This window comes from Myotis brandtii, unplaced genomic scaffold, assembly GCF_000412655.1.
Source record: "Myotis brandtii unplaced genomic scaffold, ASM41265v1 scaffold105, whole genome shotgun sequence".
NCBI lineage: Eukaryota > Metazoa > Chordata > Mammalia > Chiroptera > Vespertilionidae > Myotis > Myotis brandtii.
In genome coordinates this window covers 2,672,198-2,691,632 of record NW_005353538.1, presented here as the reverse complement: position 1 = coordinate 2,691,632, position 19,435 = coordinate 2,672,198, and the positions used below count along the sequence as shown (strand labels likewise).

At 41.5% G+C, this 19,435-nt stretch overlaps 1 protein-coding gene across 2 annotated transcripts in view; it reads left to right on the top strand.

Annotated features, from left to right (window-relative positions):
- Window positions 1-17,858, top strand: part of PAFAH1B2 (platelet-activating factor acetylhydrolase 1b, catalytic subunit 2 (30kDa)) — a 40,959-nt gene extending 23,101 nt beyond the window's left edge. Inside the window, exons 2-5 of one of the 2 annotated variants that reach the window (XM_014539351.1) lie at window positions 3,587-3,676; window positions 4,712-4,828; window positions 6,160-6,282; window positions 17,532-17,858. In XM_014539351.1, the coding sequence (XP_014394837.1) occupies window positions 3,587-3,676; window positions 4,712-4,828; window positions 6,160-6,282; window positions 17,532-17,807 (606 nt within the window). In that variant the 3' untranslated portion in view covers window positions 17,808-17,858. Of the gene's footprint in view, window positions 1-3,586; window positions 3,677-4,711; window positions 4,829-6,159; window positions 6,283-10,012; window positions 10,682-17,531 lie in introns of those variants that run through there. The other variant, XM_014539355.1, reaches the window with a different exon arrangement.
- The last annotated feature ends 1,577 nt before the right edge of the window (window positions 17,859-19,435 follow it).

Here is a 19,435-nt window from a genome sequence, read left to right as displayed (position 1 = left end):
TCTGTGCTGGAGATACCCTTCTGGGGCAAGACTTGCTTCAGTGGGGCTTTGGTGCTCACTGAGTCTGCCCCCTGAGTGTGTCCCTTATGGATCTGAGGAGTTGTAATCTGGATGGTCCCACTCTGACCACTGGGTACACTGGCTCTTGGATCTCTAAGGAGGTGCTAATTTAGCCTCTGCCTGAGGCTACCCAGCAGGAGCTATGGAGAGATCTGCAGATTCCTCTTCTTTGTTTGGGGTTTGGAGGTGCCCAGATGAGGCCCAGCTGTGAAGCAATGCAAGCTGCTGTGGGGCCTTGGGCCTTCTTTTGGAAGTTCTGGGTCTCTCTGACCCAGCTGCAGTTTGTTAGGTAATTTTCAGATTGCATAGGGCCAGGCCTTTCATATGCAAAAGCCTCTGTGCACAGCTTGGGTGTGGCAGGGTCTCAGGGAATCAACAGGGTGGAGCAAACAGCTATGGCTGATCCTCAGCCCTACCCTAAGAGGCCCCTGGTCTCAGTGTCCCGGTAATCGCTGCAAGCACCTCTGAGAGAAAGCTGCCCTTGAGTTCCGACCGATGCCAGACAGTCCAGTTTCTCCCCGTATGAGTCTGGGTCCCCAGAGACTCGCCTAGAAATGGAGTTCAAAGCAGCCGGGAGCTTGAGACTCCCTTCCGATTGAAAAAGAAAACAGTGTCCTCAGTTGCCAGCCCTTTCCACGTGCGCCTCCGTACCTCTGCACTTTACTTCCACACCGCACCTCCTCTGAGTCTCAGTGTGCTTTTCTCTTTCCTTCTAGTTGTAGAATTTCCACTCAGCCAGCCTTCCTGTAGTTCTGGATGATGTCCGTTTTGTCTTTTAGTTGTATTTTTGAAGTATTTGTGCGAGGCAGCAATTTCCGGTGTTTACCTATGCCGCCATCTTGGTTTCCCCTCTCTCATCGATGTTTCTGACTCTCTTCCTCTCCCTTCTTCTCTAAAATATACTTAAATACATACATACATATATATATATATATACACACACACACACACACACATATATATATCTCCTTAAGGTACCACTAGGTAAGTATCTCAATAAACATGAGAGGAAATGTTTAATTTTTGTTTTCAAAAAGTACAGATTAAAACAGATTTGGAGGTCAGGGTTCAATTTCTGGTCAGGGCACATGCACAGGTTGCTGGCTCAATCCTCAGTGGGAGGTGTGCAGGCAGGCAGCCCATTGATGTTTTTCTCTCATCGATGTTTCTACCTCTCTCTTCCCCTTCCTCTCTCTAATATCAATAAAATACACACATACATGTATACATATATAAATTATGGTTTTGAAAATCATATAGCTACATAGAAAAATACTTCTAGTATAAGTGCAATTCTATTGTCTGCTATTTATTGAGTGCATATGGGGTGCCAGCCAAAAGTTGGGCCCCTTTCATAGAACTCTCATCTTCACAACTCTAAAACAGAGTTACCAGCAGATGTGAAAAATAAGATTCAGATACTTGCTTAAAGTCACTGGATAAGAAGCTAGGATTTGAACAGATTTTCCTGTCCTCAACCTGTTGTGCCCAAAGGAGGTATATACATAATTATTCTACTATGTAAAGGGAGGGATGTGGTGTGAAAATACCCAAAAATGCTATTTATTGAGTGTCTCTGGGGTGCCAGCCAAAAGTTGGGCCCCTTTAATAGGAAGTTACAATGGGTTGCAATGGGAGGATTATAGGTGTTTTGTTTTGTTTGATCTTTTATATTTCTCCATACTTACTGCAATTACTTTTATATTTAAAAAGAAAATGTGGAATACTAGAACCTTTATAACAGCAGAGCCTCAATTTCATGACGTGCTATAAATCAGTGATGGTAAACCTTTTGAGCTCGGCGTGTCAGCATTTTGAAAAACCCTAACTTAACTCTGGTGCCGTGTCACATATAGAAATTTTTTGATATTTGCAACCATAGTAAAACAAAGACTTATATTTTTGATATTTATTTTATATATTTAAATGCCATTTAACAAAGAAAAATCAACCAAAAAAATGAGTTCGCGTGTCACCTCTGACACGTGTGTCATAGGTTCGCCATCACTGCTATAAATGTTCTTTTATTGGTACTGAAAGGTAGTTGGAACTATATAGTGTATATGCAGTAGAGAGTTGACATGGTGTGAACATGTACCTGCTCACTAGCTCAACTTTATTCTTGCTCATCTTATCCCTTTAAGTAAAAACACTTATTGAAACAATAGTAATTTTTAAAAAATTTTATTTACACAAGATATGGATGTTAGAGAAAAGAAAAAGCTATTCCAAATCCTGTCACCCTAAGAGAGAAGTTGTTTTTTAAAATATGTTTTTAATTGATTTTTAGAGAGACAGGAAGGAAAAGGGATAGAGTAATAGAAACATTGATGAGAGAGGAACATCATCAATCAGCTGCTTCCTGCCCAACCCCCACTAGGGATCGAGCCCACCACCCAGGCATGTGCCCTGACCAGGAATCAAACCAGCAACCTCTTGGTGCCCAGGTCAATACTCAACTGCTGAGCCACACCAGCTGGGCAAGAGAAGTTGTTTTAATAAATTGTCAAATTATTTCCAGAAGTAACTTTGTATTTTCACCTATAGCAAATGAATATCTCAGTTTCACCACAGTATCATCTGCCACTGTATTATCAGCAGATATACTTAAATAGTAACTCTAGCTTAATTCCTAGGGAGAGCATAATTGAAGGTAGTTTGAGAAAAAGAAACAGCATTCAGACCTTTCCCTAGAACTGGGTTAGAGACCTGTTGCCTAAACCATCATGTAAGTTTGTTTCAGGGACGAATATAAAAATTTGAAGCACTGATGGGTAAAATCCATACATCCTTTGAAAAGTGTCTTGTGCCTTCAGAACAAAGAGAAGCATTTCAGGACTAAATCACCACTGCTTATCAACTTGGATTAGACTGAAAAAGGCTTGAATCCTAGTTTACCAGTGTCTCACGTTTGGGGTTAACAGACATTTTCAAAGGCATCCAAGTAAATTATATGCTTATTGATTGGATAGATAGAAATCCAACTCGGAACAATTGGAAAGATTGAATATGGACTGAATGTTAGATATTATGGGATTATTGTTCATTTTCTTAGATGTGATAATTTAATGGTTTTACACTTTGGAGATTCATGCTGAAATATTTAAAATCCTTCAAATGATTCAGCAAATACATATAGAGAAAACAAATATGGGAAAATGTTATTGATTATAGTTGGAAGATGTACAGATGTTCATTGTATTCAACTTTTCTGCATGTATATCTGAAATTTTCTTTTAAAAGCTTGAGGAAAGATAAATTTTTTAAAATAACATGTTAAATGTATTTTTTTTTTTAAGTTTTGGTTTCAGTAAAATTCAGTTTCTTGAGCGTACCAGAATGATCAATATAGTAAGAGTGGAAGAAAGTTCCACTAGTTTATTGCCAATCAAGAGGAATCAGCTTTAGGGACAGACCACAATGAATGTTGGGCAACAGAGTAACTGGTTGGACAACTGTTCTATCTAGGCCAAGAAGTCTCACGGGGAAAGAAATGCCAGTTTCTAATTTTTCCTTCTTCAACCAGCACAACAGATTTGTCCTGGACTGTAAAGACAAAGAGCCCGATGTGCTGTTTGTGGGGGACTCCATGGTGCAGTTAATGCAGCAATACGAGGTAAAGTGCAAGTGATGGGGTGCTGTGGGCTACTGATGTAAATGCATGCAGCAATAACGGACTTGCATTCTGAGCTGACACCCTAGAAAAGCTCTAGCTCAGAGTGGAAGGTAGCAGAATGGTGCTCCGTGCGCTAGGCATAATGAAACTAAAAGGTGGCATTGTTTATAAGTAAACTTCTTTTTTTTTGCCTTGGCTTCCAAGAAGCTTCACATTACATTTATTGTATTTGTCCTAGTCATGATTTTCAATTCTTATTTGTGTTTTACTATTTTCTTATTTGTATTTGCTCATTTATATTTGTCTTAGTCATGATTCTCAATTCTTACTATTTGTGGTTTACCATTTTCTTATTTTATGTATTTTCTTAGTGAGCTGTTCCAAAAATAATTTTATTAAGGTTAGGCATTCTTCCAAGGGAAATTTAAAAGAGAAGAACTTTATTTCTTTTTGGCTCCAGCACTGTAAATATCTTCATCTCGTATTTCTATTTTACCCTATTCCTTTTCAGTGGTTCTCAACCTTGGCTGCACATTAGAATCACCTGGGAATCTTTTTAAAATCCTGATTTCTGGGCCTCATCCTCCAAAAATTCTGTTTCTTTGTTATGGGGTGGGGCCACAACATTAGTAACAAAGAAACAGAATTTCCGGAGGATGAGGCCCAGAAATCAGGATTTTAAAAAGATTCCCAGGTGATTCTAATGTGCAGCCAAGGTTGAGAACCACTGCTTTAAATGATTGAATAAAGGGAAGGGAGAGTTAATTCAATTGGCAACTTAATTATAAGTATTGCTACCTCTTAAGGGGCAACAGGTTGAGTTGTGACTTTCTTGAGTTGAGACTGAGTGCTGCACGGAGAGCTGAGTTGTACAGTAGCATCTTCCAAGTCCTTCACCGAGTAGCACACCACTTGCAGTGTGTGTGTGAATGCAGAAAATGAGATTGTTATTTCAGGTCTTGTAGCAAATTGCAATTGGGGGATTTTATTTCCCACGAATTTTAGCTTAAATAAATCAAGTTTTTCTCTCTTCAGATATGGCGAGAACTTTTTTCCCCACTCCATGCACTGAATTTTGGAATTGGAGGAGATACAACAGGACATGTTTTATGGAGGCTAAAGAATGGAGAGCTGGAGAATATTAAACCTAAGGTGAAATGAAACTTATTTTTGAAAGAATATCATTAATCTTGAGTCTTTTTCAGATAGTCAAATTGTCTGAAACTAGTAGTAAAAAAAGTTGCTTCTTTAAAGCACTATTTCACTGTTCTTTGGTTCGTGCCCCACTAAGATGAATGATTGTTATTTCTTAAGAACATTCCAAATAAACATTTAAGAAATCAGCCCTAGCCAGTTTGGCTCAGTGGATGGAGGACCGAGGACCGAAGGGTCAATTCCTGTCAAGGACATGTACCTGGATTGCAGGCTCGATCCCCATACGGGAGGCAACCAATTGATGTCTCTCTCACATCAGTGTTTCTCTGTGTCTCTCTTCCTCTCTTCCACTCTGTCTAAAATTCCGTGAAAAAAATATCCTTGGGTGAGGATTAACCAAAAAAAGGAAAGAAATCAGTGTACGTGCTTGAATGGTATTTGTAATTGTTACACTCTTCAGCTATAGGGAGAAAGGTGTGGCTAATGAGGTGTGCAAGTCTGTGAACCTGAGGCAGTATGTGGGGTAAGCTGCTCAGAGGTGGGCCATGGGAGCAGGGCCAAGATTCACCTCCGGAAGTGATTTGGAGCTGTTTCACCATATAAGCAAATTGGTAATCAACGCCTCCGAGATCTTCTGAAGAACAGATTTGAAGCAGATGTGAGCAAAGGTGCACCATAAATGTACCCAGTACCTTATCACATTATACACATCTTCCATGTTCTTTTCAACCTCAAAGAAAGAAGCAAAGCTGAGCCACTGATATCAGCTGCTTTAGTTTTATTTTACTCTTTGCCTCTCTATTAGGAAAATTCATCCAGGTTCCTCTCTTTTGTGATAGTGTGGAAAAGTAAGATGTATGTCTCTAGGTGATAGACATACACCTAGAGACATTTTTTTTTTTTAAAGAGAAAACCTTGTTAAAACTTCAGCTTCCACCCCAGTGACTTCCTTGAATGTAGCTGTGTACACTCCCTTGGGTACTTTAGTACTTCTAGTCAGGGAGACTTTGTGATACAGGTAACAAATATTTTTCCCCAGATTTTTTAGATCTCATTTTATTTAAATTTTTTTGACATGCACAGGTTTTATTTTTAGACATTGAATTTGTTACGTTTTCTGTAGAGTTTCTGGACTTTAAGAGATTAGCTTCCAACTCCATGATGATGAAAGAATTCTCTTATTTTCCTTCTGGGAATTTATCCTGATATATATGAGGTGTGACTCAGTGTTTTAAGGTGATTGCTCAATTGAAGTTACTCAGTACCATTTGAGAAGTTCCTTTATTCCTGCGTGTTTACCCCTCTTTTTCTTCCCCCCTAAATTATAGGTCATTGTTGTCTGGGTAGGAACAAACAACCATGAAAATACAGCAGAAGAAGTAGCAGGTGGAATCGAGGCCATCGTACAACTTATCAACACAAGGCAGCCACAGGCCAAAATCATTGTATTGGTACGTAGTCTTTGGGTGGGTGGAGACCTTGATGCAATTAGCTCAGGTGAGGAATCTTAGAAATGTGAGGTTCATGAATATAAGGATCTTTAGGTGGAAGCAGGTTATGATACTCCTGAGAAATGCTTTTCTGATATCTTCCATTGTCTTACCTGTCTCATCATTCCCATACCAGCTTTGGGGTCATCTTTTATCTGGTCATCCTTGTTTAGAAGTGGAAACCCTCTTTGTTGTCTCAGGTAGCCTTGTTTTTTAAAAATTGTTTAACTGTCTTCTAATAATTTTTTAAATTATATATGAGACTTGTCCTAGTCCTGAGTCTCTTTTTATTAGCCCTGAGTTTGGACTAGTTTAGATGTGGTGTGTTCTGTGTCCCTGTTAATATGTTAAAGGTGGTGTAGTCATTGGATCTCTGAATTCTCTGACACATCTGAGATTCCATCACTAAGAAAATGGGTACTTCATAGTCTTAACCTTAACAGAAAGTGCTACCCTTTTAGAGTTAAAGCAGTGAGTCTTCATGGTCTCAGAGACAAACAACCGTCTGTTTCATAGATAAGTGTACCTGTAGATGTCCTTAGCCCAACTAAAAAAGTATGCTTTAACATGTGAGAACTACTATGTGCAAAGTACTGTCCTACATCCTGCACACACCAAACTGAAAAGACATAGTACTTCTCAAGGAGCTCACAGCCTGGCGGGTGGACAGTGGTATAAAGAGAGATTTATCACACTGTATACTAATGGGAGTAAGGAGAGAATGCTGTGTTTTAGACATAAAGTTGATGTCTGAGTTTAGTTTTAAAGAATTAATTGGTCTCCAAACGGGGATTGGAAAAAAGAGAAGGCATTACAGAGGACAAAAGAAAATGATCAAAGACTTCATGTATGTGTTTGTTGGGTGAGTGAGTGAGGGTGCTAGAAGAATTTCAGGGCTGTCAGTGGAAAAGTGTGAGACTAGGATTGTTAAGAGGCCACAGCCAGGTCATTTCGGAATTTGTATGCCATGTTAAGAGTTTGTATTTTATCTTACAGATGCTGGGGAACCAGTTTGTTTTCTGAAAATATATTTTTATTGATTTCAGAGAGGAAGGAAGAGGGAGAGAGTAATAGAAACATCAGTGATGAGAGAGGATCATTGATCAGCTGCCTTCTGCCCTCCCCTCACTGGGGGTCGGGCCTGCAACCCAGGCATGTGCCCTCACCGAGACTCAAACCATGACCTCTTGACTCACAGGTTGACACTCAACCACTGAGCCACACAGGCCAGGTGCCAGGTCTTTTAAAAATTATTTTTATTATGTGGTATTTCGTGTCATTTAATTTACTTATTTATAGCTTGCTCTGTTCCAGAAAGGATTATATTGTAGTAATGAGTTCTGAAGTACAGTGCCTAGTACATAGTACTTGCTTAGGACATATTTATTGCATGAAGTTGTTGAATAAATCCTCCATACATATTCTTTAGTTCAATCAGACTTAAATTTGATGTACAGTGGTTCTATCTACAACACTAAAACATTGGCAATAACCTAACCAGTCAATCCCATGGGGGAATGATTGCACAGGCCATTTATATAATAGCATTAATCATATGACAATTATGAGAACTGCATAAAAACAATTTGAGATGTATTTAAGTGAAAAATTTGAATAAACTATGTATCTTTTCTTTAGAACTACTTAAAAGTATATATGCAATTGGAAAAGGCAACAATTAAAATCATTATTATATGGTAAAGAGATTAGGAGCATAATATTTTTTGTGGGTTTTTTTGGTTTTGTTTTGTAAGTGGAAGTAACATTTATGGAGGGATAGATTGACTCCCTGCAGCAGGGAAGGGGGCCCAAAGCAGTTGCCAGTGAAGCTTTCTCTCAGGTTTCAAAATCCCATGCCGTTAAGCTAGTCCTGGAAAGCGAGGGTTCCAAGAGAGTGAAAATCGGGCCAGTGTCCAGAGCTTCTGTTCCAGGTTGTAACCAGGTATAGTTCAGTCTTTAAGCTAATTAAAGTCCACTAGTCCATGTGTGGAGTCCCAGGTGGCCATAAGCCACATGGGCACAGGGGAGCCAGGAACCCAGTGTGCCAGAGAGCGACGAGCTATGTTTGTTTTAACACAGAGATGGCGAATCTTTTGAGCTCGGCGTGTTAGCATTTTGAAAAACCCTAACTTAACTCTGGGGCCGTGTCACATATAAAAAAATTCTGATATTTGCAACCATAGTAAAACAAAGATTTATATTTTTGATATTTATATATTTAAATGCCATTTAACAAAGAAAAATCAACCAAAAAAATGAGTTCGCCATCACTGGTTTAGGATGACCTCATCTGTGACTTTTTTTTTTTTTTTAAGAGGAAAAAGGAAGGAGGAGGGAGAGAGAGAAGCATCAATGTGAGAGTGAAACATTGATCTGCCTCCTGCACGCCCTCCTGGGGATTGAGCCTGACCAGGAATCAAACCAGCAACCTTGCTGTGTATGGGACGATGCCCAACCAACTGAGCCACAACGGCCAGGACTCATCTGTGGCATTTTGAGGCACTTAACAAGGATAGAAGAAGATGAACGAGGGTAGCAGAGTCATGATTCTCTTTTGGAACTAACTATACAATCACACAATAAATTGGTAATCAAGGCCGCAAAATTTTGCTGAAAAAAATATAAAACAGGCATGAACAAGTACTTACTCTGGGCATAATAAAAATTATCTTTTAATAGAATACCCACAAAAAATCTTATTTTTGTGAAATAAGACCTCTTACTGTACTCTGTAGTAGAAATAGATGTCATCATTAGCTATTAACCAACTAAAAGGTTGGGGATGTCTGACAATAATTTTATAGTAGATTTGATAGTTTTTTAAAGGCCATTTCTAGTTTGAGATGATAAAACCTTCCTCTTATCATATAAGACCAGGCTTTTATTTATTATAGAAGGACAGATACCTGCTTTATCTGAGAATCATATTTTAGATCATTAACATATAAGTTAAAAACAAATTTAGGACACATCTCTGTTTTAACCTACCAGATATTTTGTGTCTCTGATTTATCAAGACAGCATTTGTTCCACCTGTTTCTCATGTAGGTTCCAAGTGGCATTAACAAATAGGTGTGTATTTGAGCGAGATCATTCTAGTGACTGTTGAGAATGATGTGAAGGAAAGACAACATTGGACATAGAAAGACCAGTCAGGAGATTTTACATTAATGGAGGTGTGAACAACTAGCCATAGCAGTGTATATAATCAGAATGGAGAAAAAAGAATGGATTAGGAAAATGTTTAGGATACAAAAGCTGAGTAATCTAATGATAAATAGATAAGGTATGAGGGGTGAGAGACTTAGGGGTGTTGGAATGACCAGTTGATATAAAGAATGTAGAAGGAGCGTAGTTTGGGGGAAGTTGGGCTTGTTAAGTTGGGAGTGCCGCAGGAGCATTCAAGTTTGCTTCTGTAGCTGATGTTCAGTATGTAGTTCTGAAGCTCTAGGGAGAGATCTGGGCCAAAGTTTTTAGACTGGGAAGGACAGTGAGCCAAGGAGAATAAGAATATCAATGATTCAGGGACAGGCAGAGGAAGAGGAACTCCTGGAGAGACTGAGAAGGGATGGTCAGAGAACTTTTATTCAAACCAAAGCTGGTCCAGTGTTTCAGAAATCAATGGTGTAGCAAGTGCCAAATAAGAAGAGCAGTGCCTCTTCTCATCTTGTTCTTCTCTGCTCTGCCCCAGGGTTTGTTACCTCGAGGTGAGAAGCCCAACCCTTTGAGGCAAAAAAATGCCAAGGTGAACCAGCTCCTCAAGGTTTCCCTGCCAAAGCTTGCCAATGTTCAGCTCCTGGATACAGATGGGGGCTTCGTGCACTCGGACGGTGCCATCTCCTGCCACGACATGTTTGATTTTCTGCATCTCACAGGAGGGGGCTACGCAAAGATCTGCAAACCCCTCCATGAACTGATCATGCAATTGTTGGAGGAAACTCCTGAGGAGAAGCAAACCACCATTGCCTGACTGGCTCCCATCAGTGTTCATTGCATCCCCGCTTCCTGAGATCAGTTATGTCACTGGCACTACGGAATCCTTCTCTTTCCTAAGGCACTTTGCGTTGTAGAATGTTCCTGGATGTTCATATCTAGTGTTTGAAAGGGAGGAGGGATTGAAACTGGTCCTGTACATAGGTTTGTTTGACACAGGAGAAAAATTAGTTAAGGAAGATGGTTGTTTAAATTCATTTGAAACCAGAAGGGGACTTTTTAGTTGTATGTGTGACACATTTATTGAATTATCACTGTTTTACCTAGAATGACATCAAGCCTAAGTACTGAACAAAGTGAAGATTCTTTTCTTGGCCTTTCTTTCTATGGATTATGTCATATATAATAATGATCAGAATCACACCTACTTGGCTTTACAACATGGTTTTTTCTAGTTTTTAAGGTTCATAATTTAGCCTTTTGTTTCTATTTTCCTTTATTCGTGTATTCTCAATGTTTTAACATATAACATCAGATTGGACATACTTGTCATTCAAATATGGGAGATGCTATAGTTACAAGTGGGTTTGTTCCACTGTCTTATCTTTCCCAGGCTTAGCAGTGAAGAATAGGTTTTGCCCCAATTGGGGAACTCTGTGGTGGGTATTATTTTTATGCTGCTGAATATCATGTCTGTAATAGACCCATGCATGCAGCCTTTGCTCCTTTTTTGGAGGGTCCTTGTTGATATTACCAGCTTTAACACATTTCTTACCTAGGAGCTCTGTTGCTGGGTGTGTAAGTCCCCAGCCAGTTACTCTCATGATATTCTGATGTGTGGCTCATTCTTGTGTGGTGTTCTGTGCTAGAGTCTGTGTAGTGCTATTCAGATTCAGAGTGGTTTGTTCCGTTTGCTCTTCCCTTAGAACCTGCTACAGTTTCTTTCTTTCCTTTTTTTTCCGCCCCCCTTGGGTGTGTGTGTGGGGGAGGGAGGGAGGATCAGATCAGACCTCTTCTATTTTTCATTCCATAAGCCCTGACATTATTTCAAGTTTTGTAGTATCTTAAGGTGTATATTTTATTTTTGTATTGTCTTAGTTTTTAAATTATATGAATCCAGAAAAGTTTGGCCTTTTCTCATGGGGAAACAAGTGGAACTATTCTTCAGAATGAACATCCTACTTGATCCCCCCCTCCCCTATCTTAGGCTTGTCTAACTTTCAGGATTTTTTCTTAATGAATCTTCTGAGAATTTCTTTCAAGAGAGCATCTTTATTAGCTTCAGAATGAACATCCTACTTGATCCCCCCCTCCCCCATCTTAGGCTTGTCTAACTTTCAGGATTTTTTCTTGATGAATCTTCTGAAAATTTCTTTCAAGAGAGCATCTTTATTAGATGGTTTGAGCTACAAGAACTGCCATTTTAAAACAATGGGACAATGGATGGTTTTTGTTCAGTAGACCTATGAAATGTATACAAACTGGATCTACAAACATATTTTAAACTGGACCAGGTAGATATTGAAGTAGCCCATCCAGATGTGCTCTGCAGTGATTTTGCTTAACATTCTGGTTTAGTAACTAAGACGTATGTTTCATGTCTGCTTGCCAGGCAGATAGCAGTGCTGTGGGGGTTGGGGGAGGGGTGCTGATTGGTGCCAAGCCTGTCCTGGTTGAGGGATAGAGCTTGGGCTGATGTGTTCTTTTCTTGTCAAGCCTCTTGCTAGGAATTTTATTGTTTTTTGTCTTTTTAAGAAAAAAATACATACTTTTCTGAATGTATCATGTCTTCATTAACAAAAGAAAATACACATGGTGTTTACTAAACTTGTTTACTATTTTAAAATTTTCTTTTTATTTTTAGTATCCCAGGTTCTTGAATTTTTCAAGACAGATTTTTTTTTTTCTTAGCTTGGGTAAAGTTCTAGGGAGAATAACTAATTAAGCCACAATTTTCTGTGTGAAAAGACAGTTTCCTTTCCAGGTCTTCTGATTGTCAGAGGGTGGGAGTCTGAGGGTGCTCCAGCAGCAGAGGATTCAGTCCCTGTGTGTGCTGGCCTCCAGCTCTTGTGCTCATGTGTACAGACCTGAGATAGCACTGCATTTTCTACTTACCGGATCTATTCGAACAGTAGTATTTGAAACACTAGCCTCGTAAATAAAAGTCTGCCCCATTGCTACTGTGCAGATATTGAGTCCGCTTTCATTTCTTGCCAGCACTGCCTTAGGCAAAAAGTGTTCATCTAGGTGTCACCAAAAATGAATAATTATAAAGGCAGTGTGTATTAAAATACATTTCATTTTCAAAATTGAGCTATCAGCTGTTAAAGTTTGTATATATTTTGGGGGGGATACCCTGTATTTTTCTTTCATCAACATCCAGGTTTGCTACAGTGACAGAACTTAATGCTTAGTCTTTGGATATCTCTCTCTCTCTCTCTCTGTCCCTCTCCCTCTCCTTTTCCCTCGCCCTCTCCTTCTTCCTCCCCTCCCTCCCTCCCTCCTCTATATAAATTTAATGCACCGTCCAGGTGAAATGTCCTAGTTGTCATTATGATTAAGGGGCCAACTTTGCAGAGGTATTACTCTATTCCTCTATCAGCAAATTTTAAGTCCTTTGTCCACCCATTCCTGCTACATTAAGTAGCAGCTGGTGATGACACTATAACGATTTCTGCGGTCGCATCTTGAATGTGGCTGGTGAAAGATGTACTGCCAGGGATGATCTGGGACCTGTTGTTTTGCTGCCATAATATTCTAGACTGTCATGGGCCTTTTTGGACTATATCTTTTGTCAAAAACCTGAACCTACACAAAACATCTGGAGTAGCTTATGCCCTGCTGTTACGAATTGTCTCATTGTTAAATTCCAAATTTCTTTATTTTTTCAGCCTAGTCACTGTTTACAGTTGTCCGCTAAAGCCTGAAATATTGTTTGTGCTGTGGTGTATGAGCATTGCCAGTTTATATTTATTGCAGTGAAGAAACTGAAAACATTGAAATCGTGGGCATGTCCACGTTCCTACGTCTGTGTGGGTGCATGTGGGAGAAGTGAGTTGGGGTCTCTTGAAAGAAGGCTTTTTGGAGTGGGACCTCCCAGCTTCTTGTTGGTGTTCCTGCTTGGGGATCACTGCTGCTCGCGGACTGGACCTCCCCGGCAAGTCTGTGATTCTGCTTTGGCAAAGTTTCATTGACCAGTGAACTCATTCTGTTGTAGTGCATATTTCAATATAAATGTAAACATTTCACTTAAACTTGCTGTCGTTCTGCTTCCTTTATCGTGTGAATGGAGAAAAGAAGGGGTGGGGTTTTTCCTATCATCTCACAAGCCAATTGGATACTTAGATCTGCTTCTTTTCTGTGTGAATGCACCAAGCTGACCCTCGGATTAATCTCCTTAGGGGTGTAGGCTGATAGTGTGGGATGAGCAGATACAAGGAATCCTAAGTAGATATATGGGAAAATTGTTAAAGAAAGTGTTTCAGATTGGTTAAGAATATCTGGCAGTTAAAAACAGAATTAGCTTTTAAATGATTAATTGGTCTTTTGACTCTTTTTCTCATTTCAGTCTTTAGAATTTATTCACATTGAAATGTCTCAGCTTCTACTGTTTCTCCATTTCTCACACTAATAATCACCAGTTTTCTGTTTTACACTGGAATATTACATAATGTGACTATGGAGCCCAGGACAGGAGACTTGAACATGGACACAGTTCTCATCTACTTCCCTCGCCTCCCCAAACCGAAACGCCGGCCCCACATGCAGCCTCTTTAGAGCGTTATGACTAGAACAAGGTTCAGTTGCTCAACTGACCATCAGGCCTGTCCCGATGACTAACCACACCCACCCCAGCAGTAAGGACAGCAAATTGCTATGTCATATCATGTTCTTAGCAGCTGAATATGTCTGTGGTTTTTGTAACATTCACCTTTATCACTCAAGTGCAGCAATGCTATTGGTCACAATGGCCTACTCCTAGGAGAGGACACATTTTGGAGATATTAAACTGAGGTGTTTTTGTTTTTCTGTTTGCCCTCCCCCCATATCTAATCACACCAAGTTCCTCCCACCCCAGAGCCCTTGCCTTTGTGAGCAGTGGGAACGCAGCCTGCGTCCTGGGCTTTGTTGACTGTGCCCACACTCTCCCCTGTGAACCTCTTCCGTGGCGCAGCAGTGTGGTAGGAGGGAAAGCCCTTGCCACATCTACTTGGGAAAAACTGACAAAACCAGCAGGAGAGTCCATCTACTTTTTCCCAGCCGTGATGGGTAAAATTTTGTTTTTTTAATCCTCATCCAAGGACATGCTTGGAGAGAGAGAGAAAAACATCGATGTGATAGAGAAACATCGATCTATTGCCTTCTGCACACACCCCTACTGGGGATCGAACCTGCAATCCAGGTATGTGACCTGACGGGGAATTGGACCAGCAACCTTTTGGTGTATAGGACGATGCTCATGCTATTTAGCCACACTTCCTGGGCTGATGGGTGAAATCTTAACTCAGCTACATATTTTTTCATAGTCACAAAGCAAAGACCTTAAATGTTTCGCTAAACAGTCTTGTTTTTTAATATTTTTAATTTTTTTCCTTAGGAAGGGAGAGGGAGAAACATTAATAAGAAAGAGAAACATTGATCACTTGCCTCCCTTACACGCCCTTAACAGGCCGAAGCAGTGACCTTTCAGTGCACAGGACAGGATGACACTCCACCAACTGAGCCATACTGGCCAGGGCCATCGTCCTTTTTTTGGCCTGGTGTTATGTTATACCTCTTGCATTTTGCTTACTTGCTGGTTTATTTTAGTTTAACTCAGCACATCAAAATACAGGGTGGGGCAAAAGTAGATTTATAGGTGTTCCTGTGGAAAATAATACAATCTATATAAAAGGCTAAGTGACCATCTGACTGGTAGCTATGACATGCAGTGACCACCAAGGGGCAGATGCTCAATACAGGAGCTGCTGAGCTGCCGTGACCTGGCAGCTGTAGTTCTCTGGGGACACACCCAGGAACCAGAGAGGAGGGAGCCCAATTTCGGGGTACGTCACCTGAGAACTGCCTTCTCGAAATCCAGGACCCCTCGGGGGATGTCAGAGAGCTGGTTTCAGCCCAATCCCCACCTGCTGGAGGGACCCCGCTCACTCTGCAAACGCCCTTCGAGCCCCAGCGCTGCCCCAGGTGCAGCTGGCTGGGGAGGGACCACAGGAAGCTGGTCCCAGGGCGTGCCCGGCCTGTCTCGCCCAGTCCCGCCCGGCCGGCCGCCACCTAATTAATTTCCTCTCAATGTGCACGAATCTGTGCACCAGGGCACTAGTGATCAATAAAAGTACAAGAATAAACTTGCTTGAACTCATTATTGTAAACCTACTTTTGTGCTACCCTGTATGTATCAAAAAAGACTAAATAGAAATATATTTTACACACTGATCAAGCTTCAACAGCATACCTATAAAGAATTCATGACTCAGTATATTGCAGCATGCTCATTGATAACCACTGATAGCCCAAGATATTAAATATAATGTCCTCTCCATGACCTGGCCCTCCAGTTCATATCTTCCCACCCCTTACTTGGAACTTCCTTGCCAATAGTATTGAACTTTGAATATGCCTTTGCCCCAGAGATTCCCCCCCTGTCTGGAATATGCTCCTCCTACTCATCTTTTAAGAATCCCTCAGGGACACCTCCTGGAGTGTTTTCTGATTTCTCTTTCCAGCCCTGATCTGTACTAGTAGGTCTCATCTCTGAGTTCCCATAATACCTTGTGTAAATCTTTTTTTCTTTTTTTTTTTTACTATGCTTTTATTGATTTTAGAGAGGGAGAGGGATAGAGAGGTAGAAATGTCGATGGGCTGCTTCCTACATACCCCTATTGGGGATTGAGCCCACATCCTGGGCACATGCCCTGACCGGGAATCAATCCAGGGACCTCTTGGTTCATGGGTCGACACTTAACCGGCCGGGCCTTGTGTAAATCTTTTCTCATGGAACTTACCACTCTGTATTATATGCTTATCTATTTATATTGCTAGATAATGAAATTCCATAAGAACAGAGAATGGCCCACTGTTGTGGCTTAGTGGTTGAGCGTCGACCCATGAACTAGGAGGTTAAGGTTTGATTCTGGTCAGGGCACATGCCTGGGTTTTGGGATCAATCCCCAATCTGGGGAGTTCGGGAGGGGAGGCAGCCGATCAATGATTCTCTCTCATTATTGATGTTTCTGTCTCTCTCTCTCCCTTCCTCTCTCTGAAATAATAAAAACATTTTTTTAAAGGAACAGAATGTGTTTTAAGCATCTTTGTGTTCCCAGCACCTAGCTTAGTAATTAGTACAAACTAGGCACTGAATAAATGAATTATTAGGGGATTTTTTTGTTCATGCTCTTCTAGCCAGTAACTGTCAGAAATGAAACTGGAATACAAATTTTGACTACAGTTTCTGCCTTTTCAATGGTACCATGCTTCTGCTTGTGAGAAACAATCAACATTTTTGCTAGTGATAAATAAGGGCAAACAAAATTCACTTGAGAATAACAAAAAAGGTGCAGTACAGACCTATTACAAAAATTTTTGAGACATTTTCTGGAATTCTTTGAGTATCACTAGACCGAATTAATAAAGATAGTTTTATAAGAAAAGTGAAGCTAGAAGAAAAAGCTCGGCTGGTTCAGAGGAACAAAGGTATTGTGAATGAGAAAATAACCGCGGGGAAGGCTGAGGCCCAGTGAAACACACGGGAAGCTACGGGATGTGGCCTGTATCTGAGCGTGAAGAGGGGATTCTCTTTATTATGGAGAACAACTTTGAATAAACTAGGCAGCTGCACATGATCTTTATTTATTTGTTTGTTTGTTTATTTTTGTTAACCCTCACCTGAGGCTATTTTTCCATTGATTTTTAGAGAGAGTGGAAGGGAGAAGGAGAGCCACATCAATGTGAGAGAGACATGGATTGGTTGCCTCCTGCAACTTTCCCTGACCGGGGCCTGGATCAAGCCTGCAACTGAGGTATATGCCCTTTGACCAGAATCAAGCTCTAGATCCTTCATTCGGGGGCCGCCGTTCTATCCACTGAGCCAAGCGGCTAGGGCTGCACATGATCTTCAGATACAACCAGAGAGGAGTAGTACCTAAAAGGCTCTCAGCTGCACCTGATTCTTAGCTAGAGACCCACACTTGCTTGAAACAGGAGGATGGCAGGCTCACTGTTATCAGTGATCTTTGGAGACACAGATTGAGTTGATCAATTATTTATCTGCTTGTTTTCAGCAACCTGATGACCAGCCTCATTTTCTGGAAAGCTCTGATGTTGGTTCCATGACATGGCCACAGGGTGCAGACGCAGGGCCTGCATCTATTTCCTGGTCTGGATGGGGAAATGGAAAGTGGCTGAATACCTCTGGCAGAAAGTCGTGCCCATTTAGTCAAAACTGCTCTCTCTTGACTCATCTCCTACTCTGGACAGTAGTTCAGGATGATGAATGCCACCAAGTCCAGCTCTGCTCTGTGGCATTTAGGACAGTGGAGATGAGACATGGCTCCTGAAGGCTCAGGAAGTGTGATTTGCCCGGCTGATGTGGCTCAGTGGGTGAGCATCGACCCAGGAACAGAGATCACAGTTTGATTCCATGTCAAGGCACATGCCTGGGTTGCAGGCTCCATCCCCAGGGAGGGGCATGCAGGAGGCAGCCAATAAACTAAAATAAATTTTTAATAAAAAGTTTGATTTGCCTAAGATGTGCAATGCAGGGCTTTAAACCCACACCTTTCTGATAAAGTCCTTACTTTTTCCATAATTCCATGAAGCTGTGTGACATGTTTGAGACCTTATCCCCAGAAAGAGTTTACTCTGTCTCTTCAGCTGATTCCCAATCTATATGCATCCAGTGTTCACAGCTCTTGAAGGGAAGATACAAGGGCAGCCTGGGAAAAGTGGCCTTGCAGGACGGGAGGGAGTGCTGGCCTCTCGCTGCCAGGGCTGCCTGTGTCCAGGGTATTTTTATTTGAGCTCCAAGTAGATAAACCGAGCCCTTTTTTATGGCCACAATGAAAACAGGGAACTTCAAGTCCATTTTTTTCCAGAGGGGTTGGTTTGCACCCTTTTTCTCTGGGTTAAAATTAACCATTACTTAATTTTAAAGTGCGGTTTGATTCTGCCCCCCACCCACAAGCTTAGCCACTCCCTAACCCCCAGGGTCCTAAATGATTGATGGGATGCAGCTAACCCGGGTACTGTGATGCTTACTGTGCCCTGCTCTTCCTGCCGCCTTCAGGTCGCTTAACTGTACCCCTGACCCAGGGGAAGCTTTTCTTGCTGTCCTCTTGCTCCAACCTTGAAATCCTGTGGCTTAGAATGGAGCCAGGCCCATGCAAAGCTGGGAACCTTGTCAGCTGCCTGCTGAATGCTCCCATTTCCTAGGTCCTTTCTCTACCCCGGCTGGGAAGGACGGCCCACAGGGAATAGAAGAAAGTTGCCTGAGCCTTGTGACCCACCCTGCCCCCTCCACCAGGGCTGGCATTGGGCGTTTTACATAATGTGGGAGAAGGCAGTAGCTTGGACCTGCACAGAAGGCCAAGGACCTTCCTGAGGCCTTGCCTTCCCTTTGAGGCGGAGCACTGCCCTTTTATGTTGATGCTACAGGCAACAAAAAGGCTTTCTCTCCACTCAGGGCTGCCAGACCTCAGAAAGGGCCTATTCACAACTGGGTTGCTTGCTGTTCCCTGCGTGGGGGGTGGGACAGCCAGGCCGAAGAAAGGTCTATCCACTTGAGAACAGGAAGAAAATCCTGGGTTGCTGCCCTCCTATCTGAATACTCATGGTGCTGAGGATTCAAAGGTTAGGACGTTGAGATTTTGCAAAAGGGAAGGATCCCCTCTGGATTTATTTGAATGGACTTCTCCCAAGATACTGCCAGGAGAAAGGGGACAAACAGAAATATTGATAGTTCACAATTGTTTGGCCCCAAAGCAGTGGTTCTCAGAATTCACTGTGCATAGCAAACTTCCGGAGTGCTTGCTAAAAATGCAGTTGCATGGGCTCCACCCCCAGAAACTGATTCAATAACTGTAAGTAGTGTCTGGGTTTGCAGTATAAACAGGCCTAGGGGCACATTTTGTTAGAAAAGCCTAAGAGATAGACTTGGAATGCTTCTCCCCAGGTTCCCCACCCCCCA